Raw genomic sequence first — 19879 nt, forward strand, 5'->3', positions numbered from 1 at the left:
TATGATTTAAAAAAATATGCATTTAAATGATGAGATATTTATTTAAAATGTATTTATTTGTCATTTAAAATGTATTATCGATTTTTCATATTTATTATCAATTATTAAGGCATAAAACTGTAACAATTAATGTAACATTACTCTTTTTTTTTTTTTTTGCCACAACTGTTAAAAACATGGAAGAACAACTAAGAGACGCTCCTTAAAACAAAAGTTTTCATCATTTTATAATTATTTCATGTAGAAGTACATTCTGCTGTACAATATTAATACTTTATCTTTCGGTCATAATTTTTTCAAGTTAAAATGAACTTTTATTTTGACGGGTTGTCGTGAAGAGTTTCTGTGTGCGTAGTTTGTCAGTTTTATGAAATTGTGACGCTAGTCCATATCATAATTAAACAACTGTACAAGCCAACTTATGATTTATTAATTCATAATTTGTCAGTAGGGCCTATATATATATATATATGTGTGTGTGTATATATATGTATATGTATGTATGTGTGTCTGTGAGTGTGTGATGGCTGTGTTTGGGCTCATCAGGTCGAGAAGACGATAGGCATCGAAGCAGCGAGATCCACCATCATTAATGAGATCCAGTATACCATGGTAAACCACGGTATGAGCATCGACCGCAGGCACGTCATGCTTCTGGCGGACCTCATGTCCTATAAGGTGAGCTTGTGAAGTGATGATGATGATGATGATGATGATGATGATATGGTGGAGACGAGAGCGACTCTGACTCTTATGGGCCGCAGGGAGAGATTCTGGGCATCACTCGCTTTGGTCTGGCGAAGATGAAGGAGAGCGTCCTCATGCTGGCGTCCTTCGAGAAGACGGCCGATCATCTGTTCGACGCTGCGTATTTCGGCCAGAAAGACTCGGTCTGCGGTGAGTGATGAGCAGAAACACGGAGAATCTGTGTGTGTGTGACCCTGGACCTACAAAACCAGTCTCGAGTCGCATGGGGATATCTGAGGCAATAGCCAACCATTGTATGGGTCAAAATTAGCGATTTTTTTTTTTATGCCGAAAATCATTAGGATATTAAGTAAAGATCATGTTCCATGAGGATATTTAGTAAATTTCCTACCGTAAATATATAAAACATGTATTTCTGTGAGTGAATGCTGCACAATCACCAACATAAATGTAGAACTTTAAAGGAGATTTTCTCAATGTTGCGATTTTTTTTGCATCCTCAGATTCCAGATTTACAATAGTTGTTTCTCGACCAAATATTGTCCTATCCTAAAAAACCACACATCAATGGAAAGCTTATTTATTCAGCTTACATATGATATATACATCTCAATTTCAGATAAATTGACCCATGTGACTGGTTTTGTGGTCCAGGGTCTGTGTGTGTGTGTGTGTGTGTGTGTGTGTGTGTGGTGGATTTTATTTATAAAGAAAGAATAAATGAAGAATAAGAATGCAAATAAAGTAAAAAAAAAAAGGCTTAATTCTTATTACCATAATTTGAGGTGGAAAAAGATACAAATATATATGTTAAACATTTATATATTATTATTATATCAGTAACACTTTACCATAAGGTTTCATTTGATAATATTAGTTAACTACGAAAAGCATTTATTAATTTTAGTTGATAGTATTTCAACACTTACCAATATCTGTTAATAGACCTGAGCTGACACGAACTAACAATGAACAAATTAATAAAAATACTCTAATAAATGTATTGCTCATTGTTAGTTACCTTGTTGTAAAGTATTATCATTATGTTAGTATGTTTGTTTGTTTATTTTGAATAATTTCAATCTTCAAGGATTTATACATAATGATAGTAGTTTGTTCTACTCCCTTAAATTTATGCTAATTCGAATTAAATCGTGTATTGAGCATCTTATTAGAAAAACTTAATGCAATTATGATTGTTAATTTCCTTAATGTGAGAAAATAAACGTTTTCCTAGATGTAGAAATGATTCACCCTGCAGTTCTTCTTGATGATTATTTTTTATTAAATTCTTAGAGGTTACACTTTATTTTAAGGTGTTTTGTTACACTGTAATTATACATTTCACTCAGGGCGTGGTTTAGGGTTAGTTGCATGTAATTGTGCACAATTTACATTAATTATGTGTATTAGTATTTTTATTTATGGTTTTTTTTTTACTTTATTATTTAATTTATGGCCACACACAGACTGAAGTTTCAACTCTAAATGATCGTTCCTTGTGTGTACGACACACGACTTGCTCCTGAAATTGTGATGATTGACAGTGCGGTAACCATAGCAACGCTCTGTATGTTGCCTATTTCTGAATAACCAAACTGAACGTCAGTCACTCGTCCTGTGGTTCTGCAGGTGTGTCCGAGTGCATTATAATGGGAATCCCCATGAACATCGGCACCGGACTCTTTAAACTCCTGCACAGCGCCACGAAGGACCCCAGTCCCCCCCGCAGGCCTTTGCTCTTCGACAGTCCTGATTTCCACATCCCTCTGGTCCAGTAATGCTCAGATGTCCAGCGTAATGAGTGTTTGCTGCACATCTCCTGCTGCTTCACATCAGTCTGTGCCTTGAGGCCTTTTGCCTTGCCAAGTCTAGTTTTCCCCTTTGAGGCGGTGGGAATGAGTTGCAGGGATGATTATGATTATGATTCAGTGAATGAATCGCCTTCAAGACTGAGATCACTGATGTTTTTTATTATCTTTATGATAATAGACTCATGGGCCTTTATGTTGATCCCTGCAAACATTCGGCCCTGTTATGATTTTCATTTAAGATTATGTTCTTTACTGGTTGTTTGATTAAAATCAAATTAAATAAGGCACTTGTATTTTAAAAAAAGAAAAAGAAAAAAAAAGATGAGTATTTACTCAGTATATTATACTAAATGTAATATATGCGACTGAAAGTGTGCATTTTTTGGTTGTGTTGCTTTGAGCTGCTGTGTTTGCTGGAAACAAGCATCCATGTATTCTGTAAATATGTATCAGGTGTGAATAAAGTGTACATTACGACAACAATCAGGAGCACATTGTTTCATTTGATTTATTTTTTGTGCATTATGAAAAGTTCACATCTGTCAGATGCTGTTTGAGAGTCTGAACGTCACATGCTGTTCGACATCAAGATTCATCGCAATGTGTGATTTTAAGGTGCATGCTTTCAACCTGACCGGCACGTGTTCCTTCCCATCAGAGCATGCAAGTGCCCTTAAAATACATCTGTAATCAAGCATTAGTCTATATCAGATGCTCTGGAAAACACAAGCTTTTAACGAGCACATCTTCAGCCTCTCGATGGCACATGTTTCCAACACATTAGCACACTGACATTAGCGTGAAGAATTTAACAGTCCCAGCTGTTCATCGCAAACGCTTCTAATCGTTCTGAAAGAATAAATTTAAAGCATTTCTTTATAATATCTGAGCAAAGTGAATATATACAGTACAGACTTTAAAGATCAGAGCTGCCAGTGGAGTATTTACAGTGTCGTCTTCCATCAATATATTGTTGAAGAAGACTTGAAATGATCTTGCGCTCTTACCCTGTGTTCCCGCTTCAAGTGAACATCACTGACTTTCACAAATTCACAACACTTGAGATGGTCCTCACTGCAGAACACGAAATCCAGGGGGAGGAGTTGGATCAGATCCAACTCCTCCCACCTTACATATACCTAAACCTACCCATCTCCACCCCCCGATCCCTAGACCCACCCCTAAACCTACCAATCTCCACCCCCTGATCCCTAAACCTACCCATCTCCACCCCCTGATCCCTAAACCCACCCCTAAACCTACCCATCTCCACCCCCTGATCCCTAAACCCACCCCTAAACCTACCCATCTCCACCCCCTGATCCCTAAACCCACCCATCTCCACCCCCTGATCCCTAAACCCACCCCTAAACCTACCAATCTCCACCCCTGATCCCTAAACCTACCAATCTCCACCCCTAAACCTACCCATCTCCACCCCTTAGATCTGGATCCAACTCCGCCCCCCTGGATCTCATGTTCTGCAGTGAGGTGCTACTGCAACACTTACTTGAAGACATTATATGGGTATTTTTAATGCGTTATGAATTGTAATGCACCCTGCATTGTATGATTGCATGAAAAGGAACCCCAGTTATAATACTATAATCGATTCATTGATACACTTTCAGAAAGTGTAATGCATTAAAACATGAAACAACCAATTTCAGATGTAATCTGCAAACATAATGCATTTTAACTTTGTTTACAGTTGTTTATGTAAAGATACAATGCATTACATGGTACATTATAAAAATTATAGTTCAACTTCTGTCATTATTTACTCACCCTCATGTCAAATTTTTTTATATATAAATACTTTTGCGAAAAAAAGTTCTTCTTTCCAGGGTTATTATAGTTAACTAAAACCATAAACATTTTTGTTGCTTAAAAACATATATATTAGTAAATCAATAGCCGTTTTTCCATACACCTATTTTTATGCACATTTTATGATATCGCATTTAAAAAAACGCTGGATGGAAACACCAAGATGTGCATTAATTCTAGAAATACATATCAAATAATGCACGCTAAATTTAGTATACATGCGCATAAACTATGCTGGAAACACATTTACCGAATAAATTCCTCAATGAGCATCAAAAAGTCATGTGACTGCACGACGAGACGGCATAACTGGACTAACCAGCGGACGATCTTATTTCAATGTTTGTCCGGTCATTCTGTAATGCCTGGTTCAGTTTCATTTCCTTCCCAGAGCCATGGGTGTCAGTTTGGTTCATTTTTTTTTCTCTTTCGCGCAGGTCATGTTTTGAAAGACGATGTCCTGTAGCTTACTAATGTAAATAGATAATGTATACAAAAATGTGATGATGTCCGACTCATTTTATGAAGAAGGTTTAATGTACCTATAGCCTACTGTTCGTTTTTTATTTAAGGGGCTACCGGAGGAGTTTTGAGATCTATAGTCAAAATAGACTTGACCCTCCCTTCGCCAGCAATAAATTTTTCTATGACCCTCCAAAATGATTGTGAAAAAAGGCATGACCCTCCCCGATAATTTATTGATTACTTCTGTACTGGTTTGCGCTTGGCAAAGATGATCAGATAGCCATTGTTTTTTTTACAACTATGACAAACGACTTGAACTCTGCTTTCTCATCTTACTAGGGCTGTAACAGACCAAACCCACGATTCGGTTCGTATCACGATTTTTGATTTGAAAAAAATCTCCATGTTTTCGGTGCTGATGCGGTGGTGGTCATGTATGTGGGTGGCGCTGACAATAAAGCACATAAAAGCTGTCACAAAGAACCGGCAAAAGTAATGATTATGAATATGTCAAATATAGCAAGGAGACATTTTAATTGTTTATTAATAAACAAGTGTTTTCTGTATCAGTGTCGGCTGCAAAGATGAAGTTGACGAAGCTGGGCCAGAGCTGTCTGACACGACTGTAAAAACACCCACAGAGGCTTCAACTGCAGCAACTTCCATTTTTGATGATATTTTGCACCAGTTCCTCAGGAAGTGACGATTTGGTTCTCTTTGATTTGCTAGACCGAAATGGTGCTTTATTCGCAAATGTTTTATGCAAATTAAATTCACAACTTTGGATGGAAACATGGCTATTGATACTAAAATAACACTGCGTTCCCCGAGAAAGCACTGAAATATCACTTTTCCTCCCTGAAATATATATATTTTTCCCCATCATGCCCTTTTAGACCCTGTGCTTCTGTTATTATTGCAGTTTGACAGTTATGATCAGATAAAGACTCTTCAAAAATTCTCTGTGTTCCACTGAAAAATAGCATCTGGGTTTGGAAGGACATGATGGCGAGTAAAGACTGAGAGGATGCTGGTCTTTTCACTTATAAATAAGACTTCAATGCGGTCCAACGGTTTCAGTGCAGCTTCAAAGTCTCGATACGATCCCAGCCGAGGAATAAGAGTCTTATCTAGACAAACTATCTGTCATTTTCTAAAAATAAAAATAAAAATGTATATACTTTTTAAGCACAAATGCTCTTCTTGCCACTAGCTCTGCGATCATGCGACACACATTACGTAATCATGGTGAAAGGTTATGTTGGCGCAAGAACAGATTTAAAGTTTACAAGGCCAACGTGCAAAGACTAAGTCAAACGGCATTTACAAAAAAAATCTATAAATAAAAGGTAAAACAACGATGTCAGACGATTTTAAAGTTGGAGGAGAAATAGTCTAGATGGAAATAGGGGTCCACGCGGCTTTTTTTATGCCACCTGATTTTCAAAAAATCCTTAAAGTGTCTATTTTCAGAATCTGCCAGGTACCAAGCTGAAATAATGTCCCAAAGGCTTCATTTTGAACCCTTTGCTGCACCCGACCAGAACCCGAAAAATCTAAAAATGATGTAGAAAGTGGCATAACGTTTGAAGTAAACAACATACAGAGATAAATGAACACACTTTCCCTTACAATTCTGACCCCAGGAATTTAATGGAATGGTTATTTTTGACATTTGACAACATATTGACCCTATTTCTGGACAAAAATGGCCAAAGATGTGTAGAGGATCAACTATATTTTCGTTTTCTCAAGCGCATAGGGTGATTATTTATTTTTCTCTTCACAACCTGTTATTTCTTTATCATTCAAGTGTCTATTTTAAGATTAAATTGGGTACCAAGCTGAAATAATGTCCAAAATGCTTTATTTTTAACCCTTTGCAGCAAACCCGAAAAATCTAAATATGATACAAAGTGGCATAACTTTTGATGTAAAAATGAAGCCTTTGGGACATTACTGCAGCTTGGTTCCTGGCAGATTCTGAAAATAGACACCTAAGGATTTTAAAAAATCAGGTGGCATAAAAAAAGCCGGGGGGTGCGCGTGGACCCCTATTTCCATCTAGACTAAAAAGGAGTTTTTCGCTCTACATTTTTTAACTGGAACACGCGTGACCTTTCAACCTGATTACGTAATGCGTGGCGCATCACAGCTAGTGCAAGATGAGCATTTGTGGTTAAAAAGTATATAAATGTTTATATAAAATGTCCGCTGGTTTGTCTAGATAAGACTCTTATTCCTCGGCTGGATCGTGTCGAGACTTTGAAGCTGCACTGAAACTCACATCTGGACCTTCAACCCGTTGGACCCCATTGAAGTCACTATATGGAGGAAAACCCTGGAATGTTTTCCTTAATTTCTTTTCGGACTGAAGAAAGAAAGACATGAACATCTTGGATGATGTGGGGGTGAGTAAACTATCAGGAAATTTGAATTCTGAAGTGAACTTCTCCTTTAAGTGAGGTCATTGTGTTGTTCTGCACGCTAACTAGCGCTAGTGCGTCTTTCTCTGCGTCTCCCATCACGGATTTGAAATCCCGAACTCATCCGACAGCAGGATTGAGATTATCTCAAGGCTGGTTTTTCTTGCCATGAACACCTCAATGTCTGAGATCCTCTGCAGATGTGATGAGTTTATGTCACGCAGGAGCTGCTCGAAGGCAGATGGCATGTAGCGGTTCTGACTCTCTGCTCCGCGAACGCTGTGGATATCTCCAGATCTCCGTGTGACGAGGTCAACACTCGGTTCTGGTGCGCGGGCAGGGCTTCGGTGTTCCCGCTGGTGGTGTTGCTGCTGAAGGGCTCAGTTTTGAGGTGTTTGGAGAAGTGCACGCTGAGGTTGGGCCGCTGTATAGCGCCGCCCTGGTGGCCGGGACGCCTCAGGTAAGAGGAGAGCGTGGACACGCAACTCTTCTTGAAGTTCTCGTTCATGAAGGCGTAGACGATGGGGTTGTTGAAGGAGTTGGAGAAGCCGATGGCCTGGACCACAGCGATGATCATGTTCACCGTGACCTCGTCGTACTTCTTCTCCAGGTCGTCTGAATGAAGAACGGACAGGTATTTTTATTTTATTTAATTCAATTCAATTCATGTTTATTTGTATAGCGCTTTTCACAATACACATCGTTTCAAAGCAGCTTTACAGAAAGTTCATGAGTCCATATTACAATTTAGAGAGATCTGTTATCAGAGGAAACTGTCTAAGTTATACATTCAGAAATGTACATATACAAAATCACAGTTAGTGAAACGTGTATTAATCTAAACAATGTAATGTAAGGCAGAAACAATGAGCTCAGTGAAGTAATTACCAAAGACATGTCTATTTAAACTTGCTCAGTTTGTAAAAAATGCGGGTGTTTACAGTAACATCAGATGCTTGTTTTACAATCCTCTCAGACTGGAGACTTTAAATAATCAAATAATCTTTTACATTTTTACATTTTTTAAAGTTGCCATAATTGTTGCTTTTAAGGTGGATTTGCTTTCCAGTGTTAGCAAAAGAGAAGTTTTAAGGGATCCCAGCAGATTTTGATGGTTTAACATTTGAAAATGAAGAAAGTAAAACAGTCATATATTCATATTGTAATTATATGGTTGTAATATAAAAATAAAATTATGATTGCTAATATTATATTAGGTTTTCATAAAAAAATTTTTTTTATTTTAGTCAAATATCATTTTTCTATATAGTAACTATTTTTTAAGTAATAATTTTTTTATAGCCATATTGATGTTTTATTTATTTTGTTTTATTGCTAAATAAATGCACTATATTGCATATTCATTGTATTTCTACTTATCCTGTTCTTCAGTATTGAATGTATGTTTGAATAAATCAGTTTTATGACAGCCACCATTTAAATGATTATATAAAAATATAAAAAAATGAGTAGAAACATAATTGTCATTAAAAATATATTATAGCATTATATAAACTTTAATTTGTAGGCAGTGGCTATATTTGCACTGTAAATGGCCACTAGATTCTATTTACACTGTAAAAAAAATGTATTTATGCTATTTATACTTATAGTTGCAGATACTCTTTGCTCCACAGTGTTGTTTACATTAAACGCTATGCAAAAATAACTTTGTAAATTATTATCAAAATTATAAAATGGATGACGCCTTATTGGGAAAATAAAGCCCTCCCTAAACTTAACCCGAACCGATAATCATGTTTTATTGCTATTTTAACACTTTATTTCCACAATCTGATATGTGATGGGAAAAGGGAGCAGAGTGAGTTTGGCTAAAGGCAAATGCTAATGTAATTGTGTCTGGACCAATCAGACGTCAGTGGGCGGGGTTAGTGTAGTGGGCGGGGTTAGTGTAATGGCCTCTGCCAACAAGGCGGGTTATTTAAACTTAGTTTAAACAGACACTCTGTAATTTATGTGCAAGTATTCTACAAATCAATGAATTTTAACCTTTAATATTATAATGATGTACCAACTGTAGTTCCCTGTATAGTTTACAGCATTAGTTGAGAGATATTTGCCATGAACTGTACCTGATAGGCCTCAAATTAATCAATATTGAATCAAAATCAAATCCAATGAAGAAATTTGTGTCAATAAATGTGTTTGTGTTTTTTTTTTTGTTTTTTTTTTTAAGCAAAACTCTGGGGGAAGATGCAACCAGTTATGAAGCTGCAAACGTGTCACCTTTTTCACCTGAAGTGAGTTTGCAGGTCTGTAGTAATCAGCTTTATACTGTGTCCTTACCAGAAAAAATGTGATAAACACTAATTGTAGATCCAAAACAATTGCAAATTAGATCAGCTCGTCACTACAACCATCCGGACGAGCCTGATTTAAGACGCCTGTTTGTAGTTACTCAGAACACGTTTTCAGGGATATCTGAACTTATATTCGTGTAGTGGTGTTTGATTGAGGCATGCAATCAAATAGAGTGGAGATATTGAACCCTTTTAACCCTGTGCCCTGTAGGTGGTACTGGTCTAATGATCAATCATCCGGGTTGTTGACAGTGATTGTGGGTTCAGCCTCGAGAACGAGTGACCCAGAAGTCTCTGGAATGGCACGTAATAACCACAGGTTATCGCAACTACACTGATCTGCCACGTGAATGGAAAGAATCTGAATGGTGAGTAAAGTACTACTTTGTGTAATTTTTGTGCAGTTCAGATTATTCACACGGAGCCGCTGCGAGATGATTGGATCAGGACAGATGCGTTCAGTTCTCGAGCGCATTGACATGACGCTCTCTGGAGTAAATGGCGCTGACACACTTACTGTACTCGAACAGCATGTGCACGATGTGAAACGGCGCCCAGCAGACGGTGAACAGAAGCACAATAGTGATCATCATTTTGACGGCACGTTTCTTCTTCCTGTTAGAACAGCAAAAAAGGAAAGTTACTGTAATATCAGTGTAATCAGATTACTTTCCCCACCAAGTAACTAGTAAAGTAACACATTACTTTTAAGTATCTGAGTTACTTTTTCTAATTAGTAATGCAAGTTACTTTGTTTTCCCGTTATTTTTACTCCTGTCATTGCCACAAAAACACAGTATTCCTCAAAATGAATAAACAGTGAAATGCACTGTCAGAATATTATGGAAACCTGTGATTTAATTAAATGTTAAATAATACAAATATACTTTATGCATTTAATCTCACTTTATTAACCAATGTCTTTGCTGCTGAACTTCGATGATCCAATTCAACTGTATAGCAAAAATGTATTTCACTTTTGGTGTTAAAGGGCCTTTATGTTTGCCAAAAATATTGTAATTAAAAAAACAAACAAGTCCAGCTCAGGTGAGGTAATGTTACGCATTACTTTACTTCCCATAACCGTAAACACGTTCCACTTCCGTAACACAATTAGTCACTTTTTTAGGGAGTAACGCAATATTTTAACACATTACTTTTAGAAGTAACTGATCACCACAATAATAGAAAAACTCAATACGTTTTTTATGATGCAAAGTGATGAGCTTTTGAACTAAAATTAATATTGGTAACACTTAAAGCCTTTTTAATGCATTAATTATGCCTTGTAATGCACTGTATGATCTCGTGAATAACTGTTACCACAGGTATAATACATTATTATTCTCATCTATTCATTGTTGCACCTTCAGAAAGTATAATGCATGACAAACAACATGACAGTTTCAGATGTAATCTGGTTATGATTGTTTATTAAAAGATATAATGCATAACAACGTGTATTATGAATACTTGCATTATGCATAAAGGCATAATATGCATTTATTTTATGCATAAATTAAAGTGTTTCCGTAATCAGAAAAATAAGCTTGATTTTTATCCACTGGATTTTGATTTTAAGGAAACATATTGGGTAAAATGAGTTGTTTGTTATTATTTTTCTGTTTCATTTGTAAATGCATCACATTATGGAAGTAAAATAGGTTGGGAACATGTTAGTGCATATGAAAGCGCTATATAAATGCCTCATTTTTTCCACTTTTCTCAGTGTACCTGGAGATTTTGTTGATCTCCCTGTGGTTCATGGCACTGAGGACTGAAGAGTCTCCCACACGTTTGCGGATCCAGAGCTCGATGCCGATGCGACTGTAGAGGAAGAGCATGGCGGCGAGCGGGAGCAGGAACAGCGCCACCATCATGAAGGTGGTGTAAACCTGCCGGTGCACCAGCGAATGCCAGCGCTCGTGACAGCACACGTGATGGTGGTCGTACAAGAAGTCATACTTCACCTGAGGAACACAGGTAACAGAGGAAACCGAATTGGTATTCATACAAAGCATGCATGACTTTTAAAACAGCTGTAGGCAATTTATTTTAGAGTAGCATGCATAAAATCTCACCACTGTCTAAAAATGTGTGTTGTCTTAGCCAATCAGAAATGCTCTCTGAATGCCAATCCTTGTAAATGTTTAGATATTTTTGGAGGGTGGAAATTCAAAATTAAATTGCAAACCACACAGGTTTAACTTTAGAAACTTAAAATCTGGAATTTGCTAATTTTCAGCTTCTTTATCATGCAGTTGTCGTACTGCTACTCTCAGACTACTGTTATGATGCTTTATGAAACTTTTATGTAACTTCCCAAACTTGATAGACATCGATAAATGGAAAAAAAGTGGCATTAAGGTTCTTCAAATTCATTTGCACATCAGCCGACAGCGTTGAAGGACACAAGGGTGAGTAATGATGACCTGTCTGTCATTTATTATGCCTTATAATGCACTGTATGATCTCATGAATAATACTAACCACAGTTATAATACATTATAATACTCGTCTACTCAATGTTACACCTTTAGAAAGTATAATGCATTGAAACAAACAACCTATTTCAGATGTAATCTGCAAATATTATTATGCATTTTGAATTATTTACGAAAACAATGCATTACAACGTACTTTATGAATGCTAATATAATGCACTATACATAAAGGCTTCGATCAAAGTGTTTCCATAATATTCAGGACAATAAGCTTGATTTTATCCACTGGATTTTCATTGTTAGGAAATATGTTATTTGCTAAAATGCAATTGCATGTGCAGCTATGTCAGTAAATAAAAGGCATTTTGAAGGGAAAGCAAGTTATTTGCATTCCTATTTTTCTGTTTCATTTGTAAATCCATCACATTACAGAAGTAAAATGAGTGGGAACATGTTGACAGTGCAAATAAATCAATGAATAACACCTGAACCGCACTCGAGTGCATCTCTTCTACTGTGCGCTTGATCTCCGCTGATTTCAAGGACAGTGATGTGGCATCGTGTGTTTAAAGAGCTGACGGACTCTGTCAAGCTTCACTAAACCATCATTAACAGTGATTAACTTGCAGTTAAACAGTTTGTGTGTCTCTTTCATCAGTCACTCACCTCTAACTGCTGCACAAACAGCATCGGTGATCCCACCATGACCGCAGCGATCCACACCAGCCCTGCACATGTATATAAACCTGGATATTAATGAGTTCTTCCCCGTGAGCCCCTCATGTTAATGAAGAACAGCTGCATATACTCCAACCTAGCAGAGGAAAAGCCCTCGAGGGAACCGCTCATATTTGCACATGCAAATGACAAGCTAGTTCTGTATTTCCCAACAGGGAGAGATTACATTTATTTAACGATTTGTTTTTATGCTGTTATTTTCTCCACTGGGGAATTGCTTTTTTTAAAGAATTGATGGTATTTAGTTATTATTGTAATTTATTAAGTAATCATCTTAAACGGTAGAATTCCTGGTGGAAAAACTACATTACCCATGATTCTGCAAAGAAAATCTCTTGATTAGATTCGCAATGCTTCATGACATTGTAGTTCTTTCTTTCATTAAAGCTGTTAAGTTCAGTCTTGTACTTTTGTCCAATTTTTTAAAAATATTTTTTTCATGTTTAAGGCTTTTCACACTGCGCTTAAACCCGGGTTGTCGTCGTTCCGCTTTTGCACCGTTAAACCCGTATTGCAGTGCTAAACTTGTACAGTGTAAAATGATGCTAGATGATTGGCAACGACAGACTGAGAATCGTGTGCCTCATAATCACGAGTTTTGGACAGTCAGGGAAACGTTGTATAAACAGTAGTTCCAGCGTTTGAGGGAGAACATGTCAAACAGTGACAGAAAACATTGGAGAGACTGATGAGGATGTGCAGTTTTACAGCCTTGTGTAAACATATGTGACCATAAAACCAGTCACATGGGTCAATTTTTTTAAATTGAGATGAATACATCATCTGAAACTGAATAAATACGCTGTCCATTGATGTATGGTTTGTTAGGATAGGACAATATTTGGTCGAGATACAACTATTGAAAATCTGGAATCTGAGGATGCAAAAAAATCGAAACATTGAGAAAATCTCCTTTTAAAGTTCTACATTTATGTTGGTGATTGTGCAGCATTCACTCACAAAAATAAATGTTTTATATATTTACAGTAGGAAATTTACTAAATATCCTCATGGAACATGATCTTTACTTAATATCCTAATGATTTTTGGCATAGAAGAAAAATCTGTAATTTTGACCCTTACAATGTATTGTTGGCTATTGCCTCAGATATACCCGTGCGACTCCAGACTGGTCACGTGATCCAGGGTCACATATTGTGTGCGGTGTTTGTCCAATCAGTGACGCTGCAAATTAGGACATTAACCAGGGTTTAGGAATGTACAGTGTGAAACCTCAGTTTATGAACACCCAGGATTAATTATTAACCTCTGGTAAAGTGTAAGCTACATTTACATTTAATCATTTAGCAGACGCTTTTAGCCAAAGCGACTTACAAATGCGGAGAGCAATAGATGCAGTTAAACTAACAACAGGACAACAATATGCAAGTGCTGTGACCCTTCCCAGTTTAGTCAATGCACTGTATGTATTTAAAAAAAAAAAAGATATAGACTAGAAGAGAAGAGAAAAAAAAGTTGCGAGTGTGAAAAGTGAATCAGTTTACCCAGGGTTTAAAATGTCCCAGGGTTTAAAATGTCCCAGGTTTTAGAATGACCCAGGGTTTAGAATGACCCAGGGTTTAAAATGTCCCAGGGTTTAAAATGTCCCAGGGTTTAAAATGACCCAGGGTTTAGAATGACCCAGGGTTTAGAATGACCCAGGGTTTAGAATGACCCAGGGTTTAGAATGACCCAGGGCTTAGAATGACCCAGGGTTTAGAATGACCCAGGGCTTAGAATGACCCAGGGTTTAGAATGACCAAGGGTTTAAAATGACCCAGGGTTTAAAATGACCCAGGGTTAACTGTTTCAAGTGTGAGAGTTTGTGATTGGCAGCTGGTTGGTTTGGTTCATGTATTTTTTTCATTCAATTTTCGTTCATTCAATGCCTATGGAAAAATTTATGGGAAAATACTTTTGGAACTGAGAAGTGGGCGGGAACAGTCGCAATCTATTTAGAACATTTTGGAATGTTTTCTGGAAATTTGTGGAATACTTTTTTAGTAATTTTATAACTTTATACATCAGTCCACAGACCTCCAAATATAAACCCTCACATTAGAGAGCACAGCGGTTTGTGGATATAATGATGTTCTCCTTTCTTTAGAAATCCCGATACGCTGCAGTGACTGATGGGATTTACATCAGACTGATCCACAGGACTTTCAGAGACACGAGCTCGTGAGCTGCCTACTGATGTGACGACGTTAAATGTACGAGGGATTTGTAATGTCATCTGAAAGTGAGAGTCGTTTCAGTGGTGAAGCATGTTAATATGCATGTTTTTTTTTTGTTTTTTTTGCACTGTAACACCAGGAATGTGTATTAAGACCGTAATTTTATTTTTAGGGCTTCTTCAGCATGTTTATTTGACTAAGAAAGTAAACAGTCGAGTGTGTGTGTGTTTGACCTTACCTAACATTTTGTAGGCTCGTCTCGGCGTGTACTGCCTCTTCATCTTGAGCGGATAGACGATGCCCTGGTATCTCTCGATGGCGATGCAGGTCATGGTGAGGATGCCGGTTACGATGGCAGTGGTCTGCACAAAAGGAACGGTCTTACATACTAGAACACCTGCACATACAACACACACAAAAAACACACACAGTGAAAGACTGAAGCACAATTTATAGTAGTGCTCAACTGATATCGACAGATGGCTGATATTTATAATACAATTTATGGATGGTTGAAGCACTTAAAGTTCATTTCACGGTTTGAAGGTCCAAATGTGAGTTTCAGTGCAGCTTCAAAATCTCGACACGATCCCAGCCGAGGAATAAGAGTCTTATCTAGACAAACCATCTTGATAAACATTTATATTCCTAAACAGACCTTTCAACCTGATTAGCATTGCAGAGCTGGTGCAAGATGAACATTTGTGGTAATGCTTAAAAAGTATATAAATGTCTATATGGCCGATGGCATTCAATTCCATTCACCACCTCTAACTCCATTCACCTCCATTCAACTCCATTCAGTCACCTCCATTCAACTCCATTCACCTCCATTCAGTCACCTCCATTCACCTCCATCAACTCCATTCACCTCCATCAACTCCATTCATCTCCATTCACCTCCATCAACTCCATTCACCTCCATCAACTCCATTCAACTCCATTCACCTCCATTCAGTCACCTCCATTCAACCATTCAACTCCATTCACCTCCATTAATCTCCATTCACCTCCATCAACTCCATTCATCTTCATTCAACTCCATTCAGTCACCTCCATTCACCTCCGTTAAACTCCATTCACCCTCCATTCACCTCCATTCAACTCCATTCAGTCACCTCCATTCACCTCCATTCAACTCCATCCACCTCCATTCAACTCCATTCAGTCACCTCCATTCAACTCCATTCACCCTCCATTCACCTCCATTCAACTCCATTCAGTCACCTCCATTCACCTGCGTTCAACTCCATTCACCCTCCATTCACCTCCATTCAACTCCATTCAGTCACCTCCATTCAACTCCATTCAGTCACCTCCATTCACCTCCGTTCAACTCCATTCACCCTCCATTCACCCTCCATTCACCTCCATTCACCTCCGTTCAACTCCGTTCACCCTCCGTTCACCTCCATTCACCCTCCATTCACCTCCGTTCAACTTCATTCACCCTCCATTCACCTCCATCAACTCCATTCACCTCCATCAACTCCATTCATCTTCATTCAACTCCATTCAGTCACCTCCATTCACCTCCGTTCAACTCCATTCACCCTCCATTCACCTCCATTCAACTCCATTCACCTCCATCCAACTCCATTCAGTCACCTCCATTCAACTCCATTCAGTTACCTCCATTCAACTCCATTCACCTCCATTCAGTCACCTCCATTCAACCATTCAACTCCATTCACCTCCATTCAGTCACCTCCATTCAACTCCATTCAGTTACCTCCATTCAACTCCATTCACCTCCATTCACCTCCATTCAACTCCATTCAGTCACCTCCATTCAACTCCATTCACCTCCATTCAGTCATCTCCATTCAACCATTCAACTCCATTCACCTCCATTCAACCATTCAACTCCATTCACCTCCATTCAGTCACCTCCGTTCAACTCCATTCACCTCCGTTCACCTCCATTCACCCTCCATTCACCTCCGTTCACCTCCATTCAACTCCATTCACCTCCGTTCAACTCCATTCACCTTCCATTCACCTCCATTCACCCTCCGTTCACTTCCATTCACCCTCCGTTCACCTCCATTCAACTCCATTCACCCTCCGTTCACCTCCATTCACCCTCCATTCACCCTCCATTCACCCTCCGTTCACCTCCATTCACCCTCCGTTCACCTCCATTCAACTCCATTCACCCTCCGTTCACCTCCATTCACCCTCCATTCACCCTCCATTCACCTCCATTCACCCTCCGTTCACCTCCGTTCAACTCCATTCACCCTCCATTCACCTCCATTCACACGTAAACTAATGCGGTGGAGAAGAAACTCTTTAGCATTTGTTCGCTACGGTCAGGTGTGACGACCCTTTGAGCTCTTGGCATGGAATACAACATTCAACGCTGCATGATTGAGAGTTTTATGAGAGAGAGTGAAGTAGATGAATAATAAATCACAAATGTGAAATATATTATTAACTACAGAAATTTAGCATGCACAAAGCCTGTGCAACTGCACACGGATCAAGTGAACTTCATTGTCCTCACTCCCATTGGTTGTCCTCATTTGCATAAAGTTGTTAGTATGCGTGTATGATTATGAGTTAAACAGTGTTTACACTCAGTGTTTTTGAAGTTGTAATGCAGTGATGATAAAATAAATAAGAGAAGGAAATGTTTGTCTTCACTCTCAGTTTCTCTCATTCACACTTTAGATTCAGACCTGAAGCGTCTCTTAAATTAAACCCACAGGAGAACTGCCTTTATAAACACTGCAGCGACGCCAGACAGAGACGCTGTCCGATGCTGATACCTTGGGATTTTTAATGATTGCTATATTCATAAATCATGGTATTTACATCCAAGGTACACACCAAGGTACTTCATAGGATACCATGGTGCGCCACACACAAAAACACAGTATTATCATGGTACTTAGTGGTGCTTTTTTGTAAGCGACATCCTCCATTTACAGGATTGTTGAACATATAATATGTAAAAATTGGGTAAATCTTAGGAGGTTTTCACTTAAAAGAAAGAACCACAAAGTACTGTGTGTGTGTGTGTGTGTGTGTGTGTGTGTGTGTGTGTGTGTGTGTGTGTGTGTGTGTGTGTGTGTGTGTGTGTGTGTGTGTGTGTGTGAGAGAGAGAGTGTGTGTGAGAGAGTGAGTGAGTGAGTGTGCATGCGTACGTAGGTGTGTGTACGTACTTGTACAACTATCTTTGTGAGGACCAGTTTGAGTTTTAGACCATTGGAGTGAGGACAGAGAGAGTAAAGTGAGGACATTTTGGCCGGTCCTCAGTTTCTGAGAGCCTTTAAAGGCCTGTTTGAGGGTCAAGACTTGGTTTTAGGGATGAGGTTATAATGGTTTTAGGCATGAGGTTATAATGAGGTTAAGGGTCGGGTTAGGGTTAGGGTTATTTATATCGTTTTTAATATTTATTATACATTTCAACTTTTCACGTTTCACCATTTTAATCACCTTTTTATATTCAGTACTTCATTCTAAATGATCCTGCAGTGACAACTGATTTCATAAACATACTAATATTCCATGTAACCTCTTAATTAATATAAGATAAAAAATTAAAATTAAAAAACATCATGCATGAGGGAAAATGTAAAAACATTGACTGTGAATTAATTGACACTATTAGTTTAAAATGTAAAAAATTCAAACGTTTAAATTATTATAAAATATCACCTATAATAACGTCTGATGTTTTGTAGTTCACAAATAACAAACGCAAACATCGACATTTTAGGTTGAAATTGACTGAAATTGGTTTTATAAGGTTTTTATATGCGCACCTGCTCCAGTGCTGTTAGTGTGACATGGTTTAACAAGTAATTCACTAATTATGAGCTCATAAACTGAACAACAACATGAAATGTTTAACTAGTTTCAGTCAGATGAAGAATAGCATGTCATTACTTGTCAGTGTTTGTCCACTTCATAGTATCATAAATTATACCATCTTCATGTCGTGCCATGTTTGATAATGAGTAATGAAAGTGATTAAATGTATTGTAAATGATTTCTCTGACCTCCCAGCCACTCTGAGGAGATGTTTTGCAGGAGTGTGAACGGGACACAGAAGAAGGTGATGAGAAGATCACTGACCGCCAGCGAACAGATGAAGATGTTGGTCGCCGTTCGCATCGCGCGTTTACGCGCCACAATATAAACCACCAAACTGTTTCCAACCAGCGCCAGCACGAAAATAATCACATATACCACCACAAATGTGGTTTTAGCTCCGGCTGGGAGTTCAGGGATGTAAACCAGCGGCTGGATGTCGTATGTATCGATGAATTCCTGCCGGGAAAGGTTGTAGTATTGCAGGAGTTCCTGGAGCGCCTCGGGAGTGATCTTCGTAGTGGCCGTCATCTCTGTGGAGGAAGAAGAAGACATCTCGCTTTTCTGATTATATTATTCACATACGAAGGGAAAAAGTACAAATCCAGTTGTGCAGTGACGTTCAGTGAGCTGTAATCAAATCCATGCGCGCGCGCGCGCGCCCGAGCTTCTGTGGGGAGCGTCAGTGCGCGTTCGCCAACATATGATTTGAAACTCTTATTTTCTCCTCGTAAAAAAACAAACATGCTTTAGTAAATCATAGTAATGATAAAACGTCGAAATTATGACATATTGAGTCTCTTGTCTCGTAATTTCTTTTTTCTTTTCTTTTTTCTGTGTGACTGTCATAATTTCGACTTCTATAGGTCATAGCCTAATTGACTAGTAGCCTGTCATAATTTCGACTTTTTGTTTTAATGTCTAATGATAAAGTAAAAATTATGAATTAGTATGTCGTAAATTTCAATTTTGACTTTTTAATGTCATAAATTATAATTTCGACTATTAGGCCATAATATCCGATTTTTTGGCAACTTTTTAATGTCATATTTATAAACTGCATGAGTTTGTGCATACATACACACACGCACACATGTATATACATACAAACACAAACATCAATCAATTTTCTTT

The 19879-nt window shown here is 38.1% G+C and overlaps 2 protein-coding genes across 2 annotated transcripts in view; one reads left to right on the forward strand and one right to left on the reverse strand.

Annotated features, from left to right (window-relative positions):
• The window catches only part of polr3a (polymerase (RNA) III (DNA directed) polypeptide A), a 37401-nt gene extending 34395 nt beyond the window's left edge, over positions 1-3006 (forward strand). The window contains exons 29-31 of the mRNA XM_082152384.1: positions 547-678; positions 765-897; positions 2341-3006. Coding sequence (XP_082008510.1) covers positions 547-678; positions 765-897; positions 2341-2489 — 414 coding nt within the window. The 3' untranslated portion in view covers positions 2490-3006. The remainder of the gene's footprint in view (positions 1-546; positions 679-764; positions 898-2340) is intronic.
• Positions 3007-6911: 3905 nt separating this feature from the next.
• On the reverse strand, positions 6912-19470 carry qrfprb (pyroglutamylated RFamide peptide receptor b). Its single transcript, XM_082152442.1, has 6 exons — positions 18934-19470; positions 15162-15320; positions 12675-12736; positions 11299-11534; positions 10082-10179; positions 6912-7858 (listed from the first exon to the last, which is right to left on the reverse strand). The coding sequence occupies exons 1-6, from the start codon at positions 19298-19300 to the stop codon at positions 7455-7457; spliced, it is 1326 nt and encodes a 441-aa protein (XP_082008568.1). The 5' UTR covers positions 19301-19470; the 3' UTR covers positions 6912-7454.
• Between the last annotated feature and the right edge of the window lie 409 nt (positions 19471-19879).

This window comes from Leuciscus leuciscus (assembly GCF_965113295.1).
Source record: "Leuciscus leuciscus genome assembly, chromosome: 21".
NCBI classification, from domain to species: domain Eukaryota; kingdom Metazoa; phylum Chordata; class Actinopteri; order Cypriniformes; family Leuciscidae; genus Leuciscus; species Leuciscus leuciscus.